Consider the following 21,459-nt stretch of genomic DNA (forward strand, 5'->3'; position numbering starts at 1 on the left):
AATAGTGCTAGCTCACCCCTTGGCTGCCCCTAACTGGGGTTATTCCTCCCTTTGCACAGCTTTTGGGGGATGATAAGCACATTTCCCAGCACCCATGAGACTGGAGAGCCCCAAGAGATGAGGGAAAAGGGGCTACCTTCGCAGTGGGGGAAGCCGTAGGCGCCGGGCACGCAGCTGTCACAGCGCAGTCCCGTCACCTTGGGCCGGCAGCTGCACTGCCCCGTGTCCTGCTCACAGGTGCCATGCAGGGAGCCCTCCCGGGAGCACTGGCAAGCTGCAAGAGAGGGGAGAGAGCTGCTGGAGTGGCATTCAGGGCTTCCCAGCAGTGACCTCTTTTGTCTGCCTGACCTTCACCAAAAGCGGCCAGACACGGGGGATTATAAATAAAATTCTCATTCTTTGCTTTTGGTTAAAACCACCCCATTTTTAAGAAAAACAATAGAAGTCTCAATGTTTATCACACCCATTCACATGCATTTATGTGTACTTCAGAGGCAGGAAAGAGTTTCGGTTGAGGAGAAGGGGTGTGATCTCATCCCCCAAAAGTCAGTCGCCAGTGACATACCAGACCCTACAAAATCCCAAACACTCAGGAGCAGCATCTGGCCATCAGGGTCTGCCCTGTGGATGTTGGATGTGGGCAGCAAGGTGAGGGCAGGGCATTGGTTCTACAGCTTCTGCACGACCTGCTGCCCATGAATGCACAGAGATCCCACTACCCTATCACAGGAAAGGTCAGCAGGCTGCCAGGGAGCTGCCTGTGCCTTCCCTGCCCAGCCAGCACACCTCAAATCCCTGCCAAAGGAGACATTCTAGGCAGACACCCCCACACTGGCTAACAGCGGAAGACTGCTCAAGAAACAACAGATTTTAAAACAATATAAAAATCAGGTGGTTCTTCTCTTTCCTTGCTGTGGGTCTCGTACAGCTCTGCAATCTGGCTATAGCTTTATGAGAGAAAAAAAAAAGTGACCACTGAACTCCTGTGAGACCATTTCATCTCTGCCTCCAGCCTCTTCAAAGGCATAGTGCCGGCATCAGCATTTGGGAGGAGTGTTCTGCCAGCTGGCATGGCTCAGGAGTCCACATTTAGTACTGTGCAAGAGGGTGATGATGCTCTTTTGTTGCTTCAGGGAAACTGTATCATGGATTACTTTTAATGAGCAGTAAATTCTTGCTGGGAGACGTAAGAGTACATCTGGCTTCCAGTCGGGACTGCTGACAGGGAGGGAGATGGGGACACTCTGCCCAGAGCTGGGGAGGGCTGGTCAGACGATTTGGGGCTGCAGGCACCTGCCACGGGCATTGCCCAGTCCTGGCACCACCACCAATAGTCCAGGAGTGATGCAGTGCCCAGGGAAATGGATAGGATCAGAGAATCATCACAGTTGGAAAAAACCTCTAAGATCATCATCCAACTGTCCCCCCAGCACTTCCAAGCCCACCACTAAACCATGTCCCCAAGTACGACATCTACATGGTTTTTAAATCCTCCCAATGATGGTGACTCCACCACTGCCCTGGGCAGCCTGTGCCAATGCTTGACAACTGTTTTGGTGAAGAAATTTTTCCTTACACCCAACCTAAACCTCCCAGGGTGCAACCTGGGGCCATCTCCTCTTGCCTTGTTACTTGCTAGAAGAGGCTGACCTCGGTCTGGCTACACTGCACCCTCCTCCCAGGTGGTTGTAGAGAGCAGTAGGGTGTTACTCACGTGTGCAGCTGGGGTATCCATAGAAGCCCTGGGCACACTGGTTGCAGGTGTGTCCCGCAAAATTCCCGTGGCATCGACACTGCCCCGCTGGGCTGCAGTTGTTGTCCACCGCACCCCGGGAATCGCAGGAGCAAGCTGTAAGAGCAGGAATTCTGATGATCCCTGTGATCTGTGGCCAAGCACTGCTGGTCTGAACCATCATTCAGCCACCCCAGGAATTAGCCACTTCCATCAGAAAAAATTAATTTCTTAATCCCTTGGCAAATCATGCAGCATTTTCACAGCCATACCAGGAAAATGCCACTGAGGGGTCTTTACAGCCTGTTCATGTTCCCCAGCACTTTAGTAGGTTAATGCACTAAAATGACACAAAAAAAGGCATAAACTGAGACACCAGGCCACAGCAGGGTTGTGATGAGGAAGTGTGACTGATAAAAACTGCTCTGTCTTTCCAGGCTTTGCTATGATCCATGACCTCCAGAACAAGCCTGCCAAATTCACAGTGCAAACCACATGGATTTGATACCGAGAAACACTGAAGCCTTGCAAGAACAGGTGTGTTTTTTAGAGCAGCAAGAGCTGAAGGTACAGGTGCTCACCGTAGCAGTGGGGGTAGGAGTGGTACCCAGGGCTGCACTGCTCACACCGTGGCCCAGCAAACTCGGCTCTGCAGAAACAATTCCCGGCGGAGTCGCAGCCCCCCGGCATCGTCCCGACCGCGCTGCAGCCGCACACTGCAACACACACACACACCACCTGCCCTGAGCTGGGGGCACGGGGCACAGCTCATGGCAAAACTGTCCTTTTCCTGGGGTTCTCAGGTAGGCATTAGGTGCTGCTCTAAGCGTTCAAACCATCAGTCTCTGCCCAAGGCACATATTCTCCAAAACACCCACAAAACCGGTTTCCAGTCCTTCAGTCCCCTGCCAGAGGACTCTGGCTGTGTGTCCCCACCCAGGCCCGTGAAGGACAGATACTCACACTGGCACAGAGGGTAGTTGAAGTAGCCTGGAGCACACTGGTCACATGAGTGCCCTTCAAATCCTGTCCTGCACAGACACTGCCCTGTCTCGCTGTCACAGGTGCCATCGTACTGACCAGGGCCGGAGCACTGGCAGGCTGCAAGCAACAACGGCATTAGTAAAATAAGTAGGTTTTTTGTCTTTAGCTTTCCCAGGAAAGGCACCAGAGCATCTTTTCCTCTGGGGTAGAAGAGCAGTTGCTGGAGAAAGCACAGGGAACAGAGCTGACAGCAAGCATGCCCAGCCCATAGCTCATGTCCATAGGGAACTCCTCAAGATCCCCCCACAGCTTGGGAGGGTCAGGTGTGGGTGGAAAACAACAGCAAAAGCGCAGAAGTCATGGGAATTTATCACGTGGAAGTGGAGCTGTGGAATTCCTCCTCCCTGGCACGGGTGGGGAACAAGGAGAAGCCCAGCAGGGAGAGTCTGGCGACGCTGCCCGGGGGGTACTCACGCTGGCAGCTGGGTCCGTAGTGGCCTGGGGCACACTGGTCACAGTGTGTTCCCTGGAAGTTGGGCTTGCACACACACATCCCCACACGAGGGTCCTTCCGACACGCGTTGCCTTCTGTCCCGCCCGCGTAGCAATCGCAGTCTGGATGGGGACACACAACAGGTGACACCACGTACGGCTGCCAGTCCAGCTCTGAGGTCCCACAAGGACAGGGCAGGAGTTGCCATGAGGCAACTCAAATTCTCAAGCATTTGCTTCCACAACCTTCCTGTCAGATGAAAATGTTTTAACCAAACCACGCCTGGGTCATGGGATGCCTCAGCACCACGCTGCTGTGAAGGGCAGGGTGGGCAGCAGGGCAATGCACAGAGCAGGCAAATCCTGCTCCCACAAGCCCAGACAGAGCTGATTCGGTGTAGTGTGGGAATAATCAGAGCCTTCAGCTAACCAGGGGTTGAACTTTGGGCTTTCTCTCTGGTCACTCCATGCTCAGCTGCAGCCGGGACCTTCCCATTTCCAGGGCAGGGTGTTCCAGGCAGGCAGTGCCGAGGCTCAGAGCCAGCCCTGCTGTCACCAACAGCAGTGGTGTGGGGTGCTGGGCTGGGAGAGGGAAGGACAAACATCATCCAAAAAACACAGGGAGGGGGAGGTGGGGAAATGAGAAAGGAAGTGAGAAATTCCAGCTCAGGAAAGAAAAAACCTGTCTGGAAGATGCAGGCTTCAAAATATCAGAAGGAAGGAAAAGGTTATCTGGAGCGTACTGGGGAGCATGAGACAGGGGAGGACTCAGTGGGAAAAGGGACAGAATAAAGCACAAGGGAGTAGATGAACCAAGAGGAGTGAGCATGAGAGAGGAGGGAGGTGGAGGGGAGCAGGGATCAGAGCATGGAGGAGTTTCCTAAACAACAGGGGAAGTGACACAGAGAGAGTGGCTGCCTGTGCACGACCCTTCAGAGGTGCCCAGAGCAGAGCTTCCAGTTCAGCCACAGCCCCTCCATGACCTTTGGGGGAGGTTCCTCACAGGGAGAGCAGAAGGGACATCCCCACATGGCCTGGACCCCAGAAAAAAAATCACACTGTCACTCTAAGCTAAAGTTTCCACATCTATAAAAAGAGGATCATAAAACTTGCTTTCCCCCCAGCTCAGCTGCTGGCTGCACTCTCTTAAAACCACCCAGGGCTGCCTCATACAATGTATGCGCCCAGTGAGCTGAAGACCTGATCTTGCACTGGATGGGAGGTACAACAGAAATGACAGCACCGCCAAAGTATCAAGGAAAGTTGCACTACTTACTTATTATCTGTCCTGCAGGAAGCACTTGTTCTCCAGTATCGTTGTGAGAGAAAGCTGGAACGGCTGGGCAGAGAAAGACACATTGCACAGGTCATCACACACACTCAGAGAAATCCTGATGGAATATCAGGGACTTGACAGTCCCAAAGCTGAACAGGCCAAATAAAAATGCGGAACATGGAACAAAGCACAGGTGACCCACTACACAACAATCCATTACAGCCCTTTTCAGGCTGTCTTTCATTAGAAAGTGAGAGATGAAACTCCAGCCAAATGGGAAGCTCCTGCTGACTCTGTGTTCAGAGCAGCTCAGCTCTGGTGCAGCTTCCACACAAACCAAATGTGCACTTGACCCCACCTGAAAGAACTCCTCCTGGGACAGGAGTGCCACGTGGAAAGGATGTCCCAAGAGCCACAACTGGAGCTGCTGGCCCTTCCCAGAGCTGCTGGGGCAGTGGGCTCCCAGGTGTGAGCCCCCCACTTACGGTAGCAGTGGGGGAAGTTGAGGTAGCCCTCGGCGCAGGCGTCGCAGTGCTCCCCGGTGTAGTTGGGTTTGCAGTAGCAGCGCCCGGTCAGGTCCTCGCAGGTGCCATCCGTGAAGTCAGACTCACAGTTACAGCCTGCAGAGAGGGACAAGCCAGCAGCAGTGTCACTGACTGAGCCCTCAGACTGCCTGCAGCAGGAAAACCTCTCAGCCCAACCCTCCAGAGCGCCCTCCCCAGTGCCACCAAGTCCAGCAGGATGTCACTGCAGAGGAGGTCACACTCACGGTAGCAAATGTACGGAGAGTCGATGGGGTGGTCAGGGGATCGATAGTATCCAGGGATGCACCTCTCACAGTTAATGCCAGTGGTGTGATGCTGAAAGACAGTGGGTTAGAGAGGCATCAGTTCCTCTGCCTGCAAGATTCACATTCATCTGCCAGATTTACTAAAAGCTTCAGGTTACAGAGGAAGCAGCTCAGGAGTGCCAGCACACCAAAGACCTAAATCTGCTCAAAATTCCACACACACCGACTTGGGAACAATGAGCATTTCCTGCAAACTGTACCGTCCCAGAAATACAGTGTGAGTTTCAGGTTCACATCTGACCTTGCGCCCATTTCACTTCCTTCAGATGGCAAAATGTCCTGACCACTTTGTGCTTGGAGGATAGGAGCAACCTGTTTTCTCCTAGCAGGGAAGCACAGCCAGAAGTTTCATGCCAGTGGATGAATTAACCACAACACAGTCACTGTCACCTTGGGAAGGGAAGAGCTACCTTCCCACTTTCACAGAGACTGAAGACTGGTATTTTGGTGGGCAGAGAGACATCCAGGGAAATGCCAAAGCACTGTGAACTAGGTAGGGATTACAGTATGTGCTGGGCAGCAACCTGTCCCTCCCAATTCCAGTGTCTCAGCATACTAAAACTTTAGGAGGTAGTGATACTACCAGGGAACAGCTAAAAACCCAAGTGCTATTCTCATTACTGGTGCACACTCCTTTAATCCATGGCAAAGAGACTGAATTCCCAGGCAGAGACCTAATTTAGATAACAGAGGGGCTTGGTGGAGGTCCCAGGAGGCTGAACTCCAGGCTGACAGCAGAAACAAACACAAAAATTTGCAACAGCCTTTTTCCAGAGAAGCTCTTCGGGCCTACCTGGCAGTCAATACAAACACCTCCCCCTTCAAACTTGTCCTCACGGCTCCTGCTGGCTTTGTGTCGATCCACCTCCGGGTCGTAGTAGCAGTCGTAGGCATGGCCATTGCAATTGCAGGCTGGAATACAAAGAGGTGGGAGCTAAACCACCTGTCCTCAGAGGTCCTTCAGTCAGCAGCTGCATCTCAAGATGTCAGCTCTCCCTCCTGGGTTTGATGGGTTGGCTTTTCCAAGAGGAAAGATGCCTGGATGCGTCTGGGGGATTACATGATCTCTCAAGCTCTCTGAAAGTCTTTCAGTTCAAAAGCGCAGAAGCAGCAACTCCTTCACAGGGTCTGGTTTGCAATCAGGAGAGCACAGTGGGCACAAAATCACAAGTTAAGTATGTGCAGGCATGTATGGACGAGAAAGAAAAATTACCACACTGTGGGGCCCTCGGGTAGTCTGGTTTAGAGAGCAACATTCTTGCCTCTTTTATCCCACCCTGGACAGAGGTGAGCTGTAAAATCCAGCACTAGGTGAGGCAGCTTTACAAACTCACAAGATTAAGAGCCTTTGCCACCCTGTGTTTCTAAGACACCGTATGGGGCAGCTCAGTGCTCTGCACTCCCAGCGCAGCAGAAATTCCACTGTCGGCACTGACCAAAGGTTTCTCTAGACAAATAAAGACGTCCTGTATGTAAACACATCCAAACCTCATTCATCTCGCAGACAGAATTGAGCAACGAGACTTGCCTGCACGAACCCTTGGACACACAGGAGGACCTGGAACACAAGCAGAGCCAAAGCCCCACACGGACCCTGGAGACCTCCCTGTGCGAGCCTCACCTGAACACCAACACCTGCTCTGCAGAGTCCTCTCTGCTGTGCCCTGCAGTTCACCCAGTCCCACACAGCCCCAGCCCCAGCAGTGAACAGCCCCTCTGCAGCAGGGCACTGAGCTGTGCTTGGAGGGAAGGCAAAGCCCAGCTCCCACTCACGCTGGCACTCGTTGGCGCTGTCGGCAGTGGCGGGCTTCCAGGGGAACTGGTTGTAGCCGGGACAGCAGCGATCGCAGGAGCCACCGCAGGTGTTGTGCTGGCAGTCACACTGCAGCCTGCAGGGACAGGAAAGGGGACAGACAAGGTTGGGGGGTGACAGGGACCTGTGGGATGGGGAGCTGCTGTGTGAGCCTGCTGCGCATCGCTGTCACTGATCTGGTACGTGAACGAGTGGTATATGCTAATCCCAGTATTCTGGAAAAGAGGCATCTAAGGCTTTTTTCCAAGTTTTTAATTGAATTATTGTTTTCAAACACCAAACTTTGCTATTCCAGCTCCCTCCCTTTGATATTCTCACCCTTTCTTCTCCTCCACCATTATTCCTTTTTTCCTTCATAGGGAGACAAGGAAGAGAAAAAAAATCAGTGTGCCACTGCCCAGCCAGCTCTGCTGTGACATGGTTGGAGGTGGCAGTGGTAGAAACTGAGCTGAAGCTAATTATTTGAGAGAGCGTAGCGTGGTGCAGGGACACAAAGGTGTCCCCACCACTGTGCAGGGGCAGTATGAAAGGAAAAAAAGACAGCCCAGAGCTGGAGAGGGATGGGGCCACACAGGTGGTATCTGCTCCTCCAGGTACACCTGTGCTGCAAGGGAGGCGGGCATCAAATCTAAATTAAGAATTTCAGTAGATGCTGGGCCTCACACTCCCTGTGCACTGCACCTCCTGCTTTGCAGGCAGGGCTGTGCTGGGTAAACAGGCAGCTCTGGAGCAAGGCAAGGAATCTCGACAGGCCCCCGATGGATCCCGTCCCTGCCTGACCGCAACGGTGATTCATTAACGGCAGTGACATCAGCCCCAAAACCTCCACTGAGCACAGGGCGATTCCCATCCAACACAAATGCTTTCTGTTGGGTTAGACTTATGGATAATACAGCATGTTCCAGCTTTTATCTGTGCAATTACTCATTTCCCCTCAGGGCCAGTCTGCCACTCCCATCGCTCCCTCCTCCAATGCTTTTCCATTCAAAAGCAGTGTGTTTAAAAATAAATGCATTTTTTAAAAAAACGTTAGAAACAAAAGGAGCAGTCATTCAGGGTGAAGTGTAGGAGTGCAGACACTCTGCAGTGAGCTGAGTGCCACAGTTTTCACCTACGTGTAATTTTAAGACGTGGGACCTGCAAGTCTAAGTATAGAGAATTGCCAGACAAGAGGCAACAGCACTGGACAAGTGACCTGACTTTAATGAAAATAATGTGATGATCTGAAAGACTGGGGGAATGCAAGCAGTATCCATACTCAGCACGTTTGCTTCAGGCAGAGTGGCTGAGAGGCAGAAGGTCCCAGGGCTGCTGCCAGCCCTTCCCTTGGAGATGTCACAGGACACTTGGCTGCAGTCACCTCTCTCAGCACTTGTCATGCCTTGTCCCTGCCCACATTCACAGGCTGGGCTGTAGCTGGCAGAGTCCAGGCATGAAGCTGAACCCCTGGCTGGAGCTTAAGTGGCAGAACACAGCCCTGAAATATTCACTAGGAACTTTGCTCTTCAAGTGTTTTACAGACCCAAGGGGGAGTCTCAGTGAGAGGCAAACCTGGGCTGTGTGTCTGGAATGCAACCACCCACAGACCTCTCACCTGGCCGACTACCACTCAGCACTTCCAAGGAAACAAAACTTCATAGTTTCTTTCCATGGCAGCAGCTGGAGATCAAGATTAAGATCCATATACATACGTGTGGAGAAAGATGGTCTCACTGAGTCAGGGAACTTATAAACCTGCTGAGCACTGTTAATCACCCTGACTGGAGGACGTGGCTCCAGCCACACACCCCAGGCTCCTTAACGTGCAAGATGTTTGAAAAGTACTGGTTCAGTTCCCAGAATGCAAGAAGATGGCACTGCATGAGTAAAGATGCTCACTTCAGATGGAGGAGGAGGTATTTATTTAGTCTCTGGTGCTCAGAGTTAGCAATGACCTCTCAGAGAGCTCATCCATCACGGCTTTACTGCACCTTGTGCCGAGTCCGTGCTGCTAATGAATTACAGACAAATGTGCATAAACCACAATATTTACATGTTTCATTGATTGAGTATACACAAGGAAGAAGAGGGAGCGGCTGTGTTCACATAGCACATATTTCCTGGTCATCCTGCTGTAAGAAATGAAACCGCAGCCTTCCCGCTGGAATTGATGCTCAATGGCAGAGACTAAACAGTTTCCAGAGAGCAGCTGTGGCAGAACTGAGAGCAGCACACAAACACTACAGCATCTGGATTTGGCTGCAACATCTGAGGAGCACCATCAAGAAAAAAAAAAAAAAAAAGAAAAAGCCCCTTCCTCTGTTTCTGACTGTACAGAGAAAAAACCACCTGCAAAAAGAGACTTGACAGATGGCACAAATCTACTGGCACACACGGTGCTTTCCTTTCCAAACGGGAAAGGGGAAGCTGGAGTTCAGGGTCCAGCAGTGGGAAAGCATCCTTCATCTGTGGAGGTGCTTCTGACCAGCCAGGCTGCTGCTGTCTTGGTGGTTATCTTCAGCATCAGGCACAGAAGGAGCAGCTGGAGTCGCTGGTTTTCTCCCCTCTTGCTTGTGGTGTCTGTGACAGGGCAGTGAAGCCACCGAAACAGCTGCTCTGATCAGACAGATGCAGAATCTTTCCAGGGTTCTCCTGAGCTCACTCAGCCTGCTAACACACGACTCTTGTCTGGGTTTTCCACGCCAGGTTCCTGGTGATTCTTATCTCACTGCTCCAAGGGTTTGCCAGGAGAAAGGCCATGCCTCATCCTGCTGGTGCTCACCTTTAACTAGGAAAACATTCCTCCCCTTTGCTTAATTCTAACTTAGGGCGAAGAGAGAAAGCTGTGAGAAGTGCAGAGAGCCTTGAGGAGACTGTACCTGCCCAAAGGTCCCTGCAAACACTCACACAGGGCCCAGATGTGCTGCCAGCTCAGCACAGCTGGATGTGCAGCCTCTGTAGCTTGGCACTTCACACAAACTTCTTGAAGTTGCACGAATATTATCATTTATGGCCAGGAAGCCAGCTCAAGGACATGCTGAAAAGTATCAAATTTCTGCTGACTTGCCTGTGCTCCTGGGCTTGCTAAAGGGTACAGCAATGCCACGAGAGAAGTTCTATTTATCCAGCACCTTTTCCTGCTGTATCCCAAAGGACTTACAGCTGTTATGTTCTGACTGTACAAAGTACACAAGTAGGAAATGTTTTCTCCCTCAGGCCAGTGTGATCTGCTCTGGGTGAAACACAACAGCTGCTTACCAACATGTGCTGCAACATCAGAGAACAGGCTGGGGCCAAGAGTGAAGATGCCAAATGCATCCAAATGAGAGTGGAGGAGAGGAATTTCGGGAGACAGAGATGGTTGCAAGCAGAAGTGGCACTGAACAAGGATATTTCTCCTTGCTCAACTTTCCCTCCCTTCTTGGAGAGCTCCAAACCATTGATACACCCAAGAAAGGTCCCGGCATTTCCATGTTAAAGAAACTTGCCCCCATGAAGCCTTCTGCCTCAGCACACAGGTGCACTTTGCATCCAGCAACACCAATGTCTAAAAAACAAGGAACTGTACATTCAAATATTTATGAACTTCCTTTTGTCAGAGAGTTTGGCACACTCAGGCAGGCTTGCTTACCAATACATCTTTGTTTTAATACTTAACAGCTTTAACCTTGGCTGGGACTCACTGGAATTTTATTTTAGACGATCCAAAAGTTCTACATGATCCTGATGAGAAAGAAATACAAGCTCCCCTCGTCCAGCTGAATCTACCCATCCCTTTCATAAAGGCAACATTCAAGCTGCAAACAGATGGCTAAAAGCAACACTTCCATGGTCTGAAGCAGCTCTTTGGCATTCCAAGTTGCCAAGGCAGATGGGAAGTTCCATTAGCCAAATGTAACTTCTTTACACGCTCCTGTTCCTTTGCAAAGAGTTGTTCAGATATGTACATGACCAATCTCAGATATGCACATAACCAATCTATGGTTCTTATGAGCAGAAATGGGAAGCAGTCTTTGGTTCATGGGAGACCATCCACTTATGAGACCATTGTCCCAATGCTTAAGAAGCCACAGGGGAAGCAAGAGACTTCTCTGCACAAGTTCAGGAATGATCCCAGGACTTTGATGGGAAACCTTCCTGTTCTACATCAGTATCCCTCCTTCTCATTCTCACACTCTGTACCAGTGGGACAGAAAACTTGGGGACAGGGAAACTTGACCAGGGAGCTGATCTGGCTGAAAAACAGTCCGACAAAACATGTGACTTTTGCTACTTTGTCTGGAGCAGTTTCTGCTTCTTTCTCAAGGCAGAGACACGAACAGCAGTGATGGCACCATCACAAGCTCAGGACAGGACACAGCTAACACTGGTAACACCTTTCATTCTTAGAACAGCAATTCAAATGCCCTCAGACAGAATTGGGATTTTGCAGAAGGTACCTGTACGGGTCGTTGGGGTCTTTGGCATCGCAGACGTCTGCGTGGCCGTGGCAGACACAGCGCCCGCCGATGCTGATATCCTTGATGCTGTAGTAATACTGGAAAGCACAAGAAAAGTTGGCCATTACTATTCTTACAGATCAGATTCGTAACCATTCTGCTCAAGATTCAGCAGGACTTCATCCAGTAAAATGATGTGTTGGGGTATTTCCCTTACAGTGACATTGCAGGCTGCAGCATCTGCCTATGGTTAAGATCCACCACCTCTAACAGAGCCCATTAGCTATGAGTGGGGGGCTCCCAGCACAGCCACACGTGACACCAAGAGGTGTTTCCCAGTTTCACGTTGTTGGTGTCTTCCCAAGCAGCCTCCAGCTCCAGCCACAGGAGATGCCTTCAGCTTCAGGGGGTGCAAGACAGAGAAAATCCCCACAGGCAACACCCAGGGCGTCCCCTCTCCAGAAGTGGCTTACACAGCCCTCAAACAGCTCCACCTCACCAGCAAAGGGTATCAAGGCCTGCCTTACCCTCCTTGTGACCGTGGGGTCCCTCAGAGCTTTGCCCATCAGGTGCCCCAGCAGGGTGTTTGTCTGCAGGAAGCGCAGTCGGATGTTGGTGGCTTTGGTGAAATTCCGCAGGAGGGGAGAGTAGGAGAAGTTCATGGCTCCTGGGCGCCCGTTCACCAGAGAGACAACAATCTGTGAAAGGGAGGAGGGAAAAGGCCAGGTTGGATTGGGTGTTGAGCAACCTGGTCTAGTGGAAGGTGAATCTGCTCATGGCAGCGAGCTGGAACTGGGTAGTTCCAACCCAAACCGTTCTGTGAATCTGTGAGAACAAGTCTGTGTAATCCCGTCACCCAGACGACTGGATCAGTGCTCTGTCAACCTCATTTGGTTTAACTGAATACTTCAAGCGGTATCCAAAAATCGAGAGGGAGCCTGTTAACAGGAGTACCAACAGCCACTGAGTAACCCTGGAAACTCCAGGGGATGGACACAGGGAACTGCTCACCTCCCCGTTTTCCAAAGGCACGATCCGGGAGTACTCGGTGGTGCAGATGGCATGGTCATCCCTGGTGATACGGTCCACAGTGTGCTGGCCAAACTTCTCAATGCAGTCCCTCTTGGAGGCTGTTCATCAACCAGAGATGAGAGCAGTAAGAGAAAAGGAACAATTCCCAGCCCTCTGTGGGTTTTCCCACGCTGACCACAGGAGAGATGGGTGTACAATCTTTGTTAAGCATTTACCACGTAGAGATTGCCTAGTATCATTAACTTTGTCATGGCTAAATACATAACCTCCACTAAGGGAGGGTGTCACTCTAACAGTAACAGGCAGAAAAGCCCCCAAATCACCTCCCTGCAGTAAATGAGAAAGGTCAGAATAGCCACTGTACCTACTGCCACCACCTGCAGAGAAACCCACCCCTCAATCTTGGCATTAAGCTCACCCTTTAACCAGCCTGAGATCTAACTCTGGTCTCAATCTGTTGCCCTGCTGGCAGTGGATTTGCTACACTGCTCCCACTGAACTGCAGAAGGGCTCTTTGCTGCCAGGGCTCTGCTCCTGATGTAGGAGCTGCACCATCATTTCAAGCGGCTCCTAAACTTCCTGGGTCAGTCCCAAAGCCAGCACAGAACCCACAAGAGGAGCAACCACAAGCCACAGTCACTGCTGGGACATCTCCCAACAGGCAAGGTGGACAAGCAGACATCCTGCATGCCATTGCTCTGCCTCTCCCGAACACTGTAGGTCCCCTCCTCACATCTTTACTCTGAACTCTGCTCTTAAACCACTGCCACAAACCAGAAATGCCAAAGCCAACAAGAACCACTCCTTGGGGACAGCAAAGGAGGGCTCCTGCCACTAAGTGGCAATGCAAGGCTGGATAAAGCCAGGGAACAGGCATCACCAGGCAGCCACTCTGCTGGCTTGGTGGCCTGCTCTGGGAGCACTGAATGAATGCCAATGCTCTCCTTGCAGCTACAGGAATGGTCTGGCTTCCCAGTATGACTGCTCCTGCAAGTCCAGCAGTCTTGTCTCCAGGATGTGTGACATCCCTGTGCCAACCAAACCCCTGCTGGGGCAGCTCAGGGCCTGACTGTGCAGGGTGGTGAGCTCCACCACCTACCCATGCAAAAACCCACACAGTGCTACTCTCAGGAACTGTTCCCTCAGGAGAGCCCGGGCAAAGGCTGCTGCTCCTTCCCACTCCCTTTCCACCTATGCCAGGAGCTCACAGCAGAGCGTGCTGAAGTGAACGTCCCTGCAGTGCTCCTGAGGGTGTTTCCATGGGGGGGGAAAGGAAGAAAAGGCAGCCAACACAACCTCCTGTTCCTGCCAGCGCTGCTCAGCTCACACAGGAAACTGAGGGGGAAACGTTAACCCAATTCACAGGAACAATCCTCCAAAATCTGTCTCAATGTGCCTCCAGAAGGCAGATCCCCCACTCCATGTGCTGCATGGGTAGGCTGAGCCAGGCAGAAGGAACAGCAAAGGAGCAGCAGAGAATTTCTGCCTCCCTGTCTTCACCTCTGGCTTGCACCCATCCACACCTTGTCTCCAGAATGTGGCCTTGCTCCAGGAAACACTGTTTTGGCAACAGCAAGAGCTCAGTTGCATCCACAGGAAGATGTGGAAATACTTAACATCAGGTCTCTGGCCGCCAAGGTTTGCTTCACCAGGTGCTTTTTTAAAGGCAATTTATTTTTAAAGCCCCAGGCAAGGAACCGGTCACCACTGGCTAAAGATGATTGATTTCCAGAGCACGGCCATGGCTGCATGGAGACAGGATGCTCAGCCCAAGGAGCTACTCAGGAAAACCAAAGAACTCCTCCTGTTATTGCAAAACCTGCACCACCATGTGAGCCAGAAGCTGGGCATTCTGAGCTAAAACAGAGCAACCCATTGGCCTTAAACTCCAACAGTGCTTTAAGGAAACAGACAAGGACAGAGCCAGCAGTCACTTCTCCCTCCTCCCACAGAGCTAAAGCCCGAAAGTACCTTGGCACCTCCTGTGATGAGCAGCTCGAGGGACAGCACTGAGCCAGGGTGGACAGTGCCACAGCCCTGGCAAGGCTCACTGGCAGCCCTGAAGAAACCCTGCATTTCTGGCAGCTGCTTTTAACCCTGGTTCTGACCTGGCAGTGTTTTTATTAGACCACCTACAGAATTCCCCACGATAAAAATAAACCTCTGCAGAGGACTTCTTGTGCTCGCAGATCTGGCAGGTTTTGGAGCAGCCACCTCTTTATTTCCATGGGAATTTTCCACTGGGCTGTGTCACTGCATGTCACTTCTCCAGGGCAGCGGTAACAGGGCCGGATGCTTTGGGAGGGAAGGGGACTCCAGATGTTACAGCACTGCCACTACACCCAGGAACATGCCAGTGGGGCAAGAGCTCCCTGTGCATCTCCAGACCGTGCAGGAACACGACTGTAATGAGCCCCAAGAGAGGTTTCAGAGCTGGCAGAGAAATTCTCAGAGAAGACAGAAAAAAGCAAAGCAGGAATTTGACAGCAGTAATTCCCTACCAGCACACAGCAGAGAGAAAAACATCCGCCCCAGAGAGGAGCTACCACTCCTAAGGCAACACAGTGGTAACACATCTGCAGCTCTTTCTTGCACAAGAAGAGGCCAGAAAACCAAAGCACAGCCTGACAGGTAAGCCAGAAATATGAGCCTTTAGGGACAGCCCAGGGCAAGGCCTCTAAGTGCTCCCAAGTCCTCTCTTGCCAGGTTTTAAGTTCTGGCTGTAGATCTTAACTCACATCTTCTCCCAATTACTGCTGCTGCTTCTGGGAGGAGCTGGTGGTTAACAAGTTCCTCGGCATCCGGCTACCCCACAGACCCTCTGGGAGAAGAGTTTCGTAGAACCAGCTGTTTCTTAAGGTTTTAATCAGAGAATTGGGAAGCCAAACGCACAGACTGGATCTCCCTTCCAGCCAGCTGTCTCCGACCCCACCTTGCACAGCAGCAGGACAGCAGTTGCCTGCCCTGCACAGGCTGGATCCAATCTCCGGTACTGATAAGCACAAGGGAATGTTTTCTGCATCCAGACTTTTCCGTGATAGCAGCCACTTGGAAGCAAGCTGCTGCTTGGCTTCTGGAGGAGCTGGAATACAGTCTGGGATGGTACAGGGAAGAGACAGAAAGAGGAGGGCAGGGAGGAGATAAGAAATCTCACCTTCAGACCTACATCAACAACACCCAGCTGCAGACACTGGTGCCAACTTTGGCACCCCCATACCCATCACGGCAGTGTTTCAAAAAATGCATTTAGTACCAGAGAGCAAAATTGTTCTGCTGTCCTGAGGAGCATTTAACCTTCAACTCTTGCAGCCCTATTGGGCAGACGAAACAGAAGATGTGTGCTGCATCACAGCAAAGACACAGGAACAGCTCCAAACCCAACCCTGTACTTGCAGAGAGTTATCTTCACCACAGCCTCACTACCTGGCACTGAGCTGCAGCCCCCTGTCATACTCACAGGCAAAATACTGCCAGGGCTCGTAGGTGAGGCCAAAATCAGTTGATCGCTCCAGCACCCAGAGGTCAGGACGAGGGGAATTGGCAAACTTGATCAGGACATAGGCTACGTGGAAGAGCTGAAAGAAAGGAACACAGAGTTAGTTGGCTGCTTGAAGCATCCTGAAAAGCAGAGGGAACTTCATGGGATCCAAGTGCAGTAAGTGAGCTGGCACTTTGCAGCTCCTGCTGCTCACAAGCAGCCTGTGGAGGGAAATCCTCCGTATCTAAAGGGATGCTGATACAACACGGCTGCTGCAGAGAGGCAGATTAGGGAGCTCAGCTCCCACTGAACGCAAACACAGCTCAGACTTTGTGGCTCTACTCAGGTTGTGCTGGGAAACACCTCAGGCTTACCCTGAGCAGGCTGCATTGCAAACCAGCTACAATGCTGCCCTGGGGACTTGGCTTTTGGGCTGCTCTTGGGGTAACAGGTGACACACTGGCCGGCCAGCCAGGGAACATCCAACTGTACCTTGCAGACAGTCCCACAGAATCCTTCCTTCTGCTTTTTTAAGGCATTCCACACACCAGCCCTGCTTCACCAACACAACCTGTGTTTTGAAGCCTGTTCCAGAAAAACCCCAGCGCACAGCTCCTCTTCCCCAGGTGCCACAGGGAGGGGAGAGCAGGAGACCCACTTGGCTCCAGCACAGCCCCGACACTGGGCTGCTCCCATTTGTCTGGACACTGACATGTGCACACACACTCCTGCCAAGTATAAAATAAACCTAGTCTTTAAAGAGCTACAATGTCAGTGCTAGAGAGAAACAAAAGCCCCAGCAGAATTTCCCTTCCCCGGCTGGCACAGGCTCGCTCCAAGAATCCCCACTCCATCATCCTGTCACAAAGTGATATTTAAAGGCAAATAAAGTTCTCTTATCAGAGGAAATTCCTAATGTCAAAAACAACCCAAAAGGGAGTTTAGTGCTTGAAAGGCACAGATTTATAGCCCAGGAGTCCCTCCTCATGCAGAGCTGGGGCTGTATGAGCACATAACCCCCTAAAGACTGACAAGTATGCAGAGGGACATTTCTGCAAGGGGAGGAGAAGGAGGGCTCTGTGCCCATCTCAGCCAGGCAGGAGCCAGAACAGCAGCCAGCACCTCAGCCCTGCCCCGGCCACACACATTGCTGAGCCACAGGACACACATTAATAATAACAGGCCTCCAAAACAGCCCTGACAATCCACAGATTAGGCAAGCAAAGGGCAGAAGAAACAAGAAAGAGGTATTTATATCTACCAAGCCACCTATAAAGCACACATCTTGCTGGGGTCAGTCAGACAAGTGGTCTGAGTGCTGGTGTGCAGGTATGGAGCAAGGATGTGGGCAGCCCGGAGGACTGGCACCAGCTCCGTTCCCCCCTCAGCAGGACATTCAGGCAAAAAGCTCCTCAGGATGCTCCCAAATGCTCCTCTGGCTCTGGGGCAGCCTCTCCTCCACTTACCAGGGGGACTGGTCTGGTTCCCACTGCAGGCTGGTGACACCTGAAAGCACACCTGGGTGTAGACTAAGGGGGCTTGAGAGAGATGCTCAGGGAGGAGTGAACCAAATCCAGCTGGGAAATCCACATGGACATCAAGCACAGCAGGTGAGAGGCTGTTCTCTAGTTGAGAATGGGCAAGAGGATTTGTCACCACTCTCAGGGTTTGCACTGCTAAGGACTGGTGCCATCCAGAATAAAGAAACCAGAGTGGTCACCCAACTCAGTTCTCTGCTGCCAAAAGACTTTCAAGCTCAGCCAAGGGGGAAACAGGCATCCTTTTCAAAAACTGAGGGAAAACAGACCTCAATCCTGCCCTGGTTCCCCTCTGCAAGATACATGTTGTCAAGGCATACAAGACTAAGCTTTTTTTTCGAGGAGCAGTTTTTTTCTGCCTGCAGAGCTGTTATTTGATTGTGAAGCCCAAGAGGCTTCAGATCAGGCAGCTGCTTTCTCTGCAGGACCAGTTCTCACAGCTCAACATCTGCCTCTTGGCATGGGAACAGGGCTGAACACCAGCCTGTGAAGCTACACCTTCCCTATCTCTAAACCCTCCTCCAGCTTTATTCTGCAGGGAATAAATAAATGCTCCTGCTGGAATCTAGCACTGCCTGTAGCTGGACAGAATTCCCTGCGGCTCAAAGATACCTGTAAATGTTCTGACCTCAGGCATAGGGGATTCTCTGCTCTGAATGAACAGCAACCACAAGCACAAATTTAGAAACGTCAGGTGCATCCCTCTCTTCAGATTTTCTTTTTGCAAAGCCAGTAATGAATTTACTGCCAGTAAATCCCACAGAATTTCTAGGGGGTCCTCATCTTTGTTCAGCTTTATGCTGGAACAAAGTGTTCTTAATTAAGGTCCTGGAGTCCAACTCCTCTCGTGCCTCTGGTTCTCAGAAGTCCCCTCCCTCTGGGGCACATGGATTACCACGCAGGCAAACTGGTGCAGCTTCTGCCCAAACAGTGAAAGGTGACACAAACCCAAGCCTCGGGCTCAGTGAGTGAAAACAACAGCCAGAAGAAAACCTCAGCGGTGCTGGGTGTAAGCTCTGGTGTAAATGGCCCGGGGGAGGGTCGGGCAGCCACAGGCTCCGGACCCCTCTGAGCCCTCTCCGGCTGAGAGAAGAGGCGGAGGTGGGTTCATACACTCTGAGACATGGGACACACACACACACACAGAGGGCACTGCGGATAAAACTGTGTCCATGCCTGCTGGGAGTTCTCTGAAAGGCCAATCCCAGCCTCACTGGCGGGGTTTGATGACCAAGACCAGGGCTAGCACACCTTTTACCTTCCATTCCTGCTTTTCACAGGAAAGCACAAGAACATCTGGGTTCTTGCTGCAAACGTCTGCATCATCTGCAATACCCCAGCTGAAAGACAGGGCAGGTATTTGCTGTCAAAGCCAAACACAGTTCCTCTCTCCATACCCAAATCCATCTGTAGCTGTGTGCTGTTCCTGCTGCTGAGTTTTATTCCGGTTGTGACTGCAATCTTGGGACACAAAAAAGCCAGCCAACACTGCGCAACCACTCCTCCTCCAGTATGGAAGGGTCATTCCTAATGGAGCACAGAAAATATTCAGGAGCCTGTGACCACAGTAAACCCCAAACCTGGAACAAGACCCATGTCCTGGTATTCAGGGGGATTTTTGTCTAGTCTGGCGAGTCCCCCGCCCCTCCATCCAACATCCTTATCTTGCAGAGTATCACAGCCTGGCCAGAAAAAATAACCCAAATTGCCTGTTTCCAGTGCATCTGCTGAGAAAACTCAGAGGCAAAGATGGAGCAGTAGCTCTAAAAATAGAGCTGGCAGAAAAGCCAGACTTTTCATTCCATGTTTAGTTCCAGTACAGTTCTGCCCAACCAATATTGCAAGGGAAATGGTTGGGTTTTTTTCCAAAGCCTTTATTTAGCTCCTATTATCAGTCAGATGAATAAAAACCTCTATGTTCCCAGCCACTTTGGACCGGGTTTTTTCCCTTCTTCATGGAGAAAAGAGGTGAAACACCAGACTTGATGCTCACACTTGTCTCCAGGCAGGCAGATCCCTTATTTTCCCTACCTCTGAAAACATGCCAGGTACAGCTCAACCTTTGACCAGCCTCTGGAATTTCGTAAAACGACCTTCCAGCCAGGAAATTCTGACACTACTTTAATTAGCAACCAGATTTCTTTGAAAATAGTAACATCTCTACATGTAGTTGATGTTGCTGTTAGTGGTTTTGAAGCAAGTTTCCTTAGCAACAATCACTTGCAGCTGCCCCAGTGCCTGGAAGGATGGAGCCAGGAGGGGAAGATGGAGAGGAGGGCAATGCCTCTGTGTCCCACACTCCATCCATTTGTGTCTTTAGATGGTGGGCAGCTTTATCCAGCACTGAAATACCATTAAAATATAACCCTGATTACTGCCCAGTGTGACAGTGCAAAGACTTAAAGAGTAAACACAGATTCCAGAGAGCCAAGAGAAACTCAGCTGGTTTTGGAGCAGCACTTTCTCTGTCCATTTGTTCATCCATCCTCCGGTGTAAGCAGCACATGATGGCAAACTCACACATTACTTCTCTACTCCTTTCCTCAAGACACTGATTCCACTTTTCCAGCTCTGGGAGGTACATGTGGGAAGAAGACAACAAGCTGCACCAGGTTTGTATCCTGTGTATCCTTTGGTGAGGAAGTTGTGGGCAAGTCTCACTGATACTCCAAGGCACCTCAAAGCCACAGGAAAACATTGAATAACCAAACTAAATCTTCACATTGTTGCAATATTGACAACTACTTCTTCACCTACAGCAAGAGGGGCTCTTTTTGGTTCTGAGATTAAAAGATCTGAGCAGGCTGTGCTGGCTGGGAGCTAAACCCAGCTCTGCCCCTGGCCCCAGACCCCTCAGGAGGAGTTTACACAGTAAACCACTCGCTCATTTTCCACAGGACAGATTTATTACCTTTGGCGCTGACTTATGAAAACAGCACCATGTAAAAACAAAGCAGTTCACCTCTCCCTAAGCACTGCTCCATCCCCCTGTGGAGTGTATGGCATTACCAGCACTGCTCATCCCTGCTTGGGATTTCCTGGGACAGTAGGATGGACCTGCTGAGCAGGTGCAGCTCAATGCCGGGGCAAATAACTCCCACTGTTTAGGGGCACATGAGGCTTCCTGGATATGCACAGCAAAGGGCTGCAGGACACCCTCAGCAGGCACCTGCAGCATTTTGGGGTGTTCAGCACCCCAGTCTGGGTCACTGCACAGCAGCTCCAGACATCTGCAAAACCTAGAAGCAGGGAAAGCAGAAAAATAACTGCTATGGAAAGTGTGGGGAAGTATTAATTTGTTTTTCCCCAGTTTCAAAAATCAAATTATTTTACTCCTTCCCAAGCCCATCCATCCCCCAGGCAGTGCCTGGTCCGTCATTGCAGCCACAAGCCCACCTGGGAAACGTGGAGATGCCAGAGCCTGGATGGGGTTATCAATCCACAGTGCCAGGGAAAAACAGCTCTCTGGGAGCACAGGTCACCTCCGTCCACAGCCCGGGCGAGTGGCTGCTCAGCTGCCAGGAATCAGCCTTGGAAACGCTCAGCAGAGCTGGCACCACATCACTGGCAGCAGCTAAAGCTAAAAAGGTGCCTTTTTGTGCACCTTTTATCCCCACCAACAAATATGCAGGAGGTGGAAAAGCCCCGGAAAGGCAGAGAGCTTCTGACTCACTTTGAATTTCTCTAGGTCAGTGATCTGCCCCTTTTGCATCCTTTGCCTGTAATCATTTATTCTCATGGAAGCAGTGAATTTACTCATTAACAACTGACTGTCCCCCTGCTGAGCTTCTGTGGTCCTGCAGCAGATTTATTTCTCCCCAGCACATCCATTAAAATCCTTTAATA

General features: G+C 51.2%; 1 protein-coding gene across 1 annotated transcript in view; it reads right to left on the reverse strand.

The window, feature by feature from the left end:
- LAMA5 (laminin subunit alpha 5) overlaps positions 1-21,459 on the reverse strand; it is an 85,480-nt gene that overhangs the window by 32,069 nt on the left and 31,952 nt on the right. The window contains exons 3-16 of the mRNA XM_066198741.1: positions 16,055-16,172; positions 12,577-12,695; positions 12,093-12,263; positions 11,566-11,663; positions 7,108-7,223; positions 6,128-6,246; positions 5,254-5,344; positions 4,970-5,104; positions 4,485-4,547; positions 3,191-3,331; positions 2,696-2,833; positions 2,314-2,448; positions 1,715-1,849; positions 137-274 (exon numbers count right to left, since the gene is read on the reverse strand). Of these exons, the coding sequence (XP_066054838.1) occupies positions 137-274; positions 1,715-1,849; positions 2,314-2,448; positions 2,696-2,833; positions 3,191-3,331; positions 4,485-4,547; positions 4,970-5,104; positions 5,254-5,344; positions 6,128-6,246; positions 7,108-7,223; positions 11,566-11,663; positions 12,093-12,263; positions 12,577-12,695; positions 16,055-16,172 (1,717 nt within the window). The remainder of the gene's footprint in view (positions 1-136; positions 275-1,714; positions 1,850-2,313; positions 2,449-2,695; positions 2,834-3,190; positions 3,332-4,484; positions 4,548-4,969; positions 5,105-5,253; positions 5,345-6,127; positions 6,247-7,107; positions 7,224-11,565; positions 11,664-12,092; positions 12,264-12,576; positions 12,696-16,054; positions 16,173-21,459) is intronic.

The sequence above is a fragment of the Chamaea fasciata genome, unplaced genomic scaffold (assembly GCF_029207755.1).
Source record: "Chamaea fasciata isolate MVZ Bird 193981 ecotype frontalis unplaced genomic scaffold, bChaFas1.0.hap1 SCAF_17, whole genome shotgun sequence".
Classification (NCBI taxonomy): domain Eukaryota; kingdom Metazoa; phylum Chordata; class Aves; order Passeriformes; family Sylviidae; genus Chamaea; species Chamaea fasciata.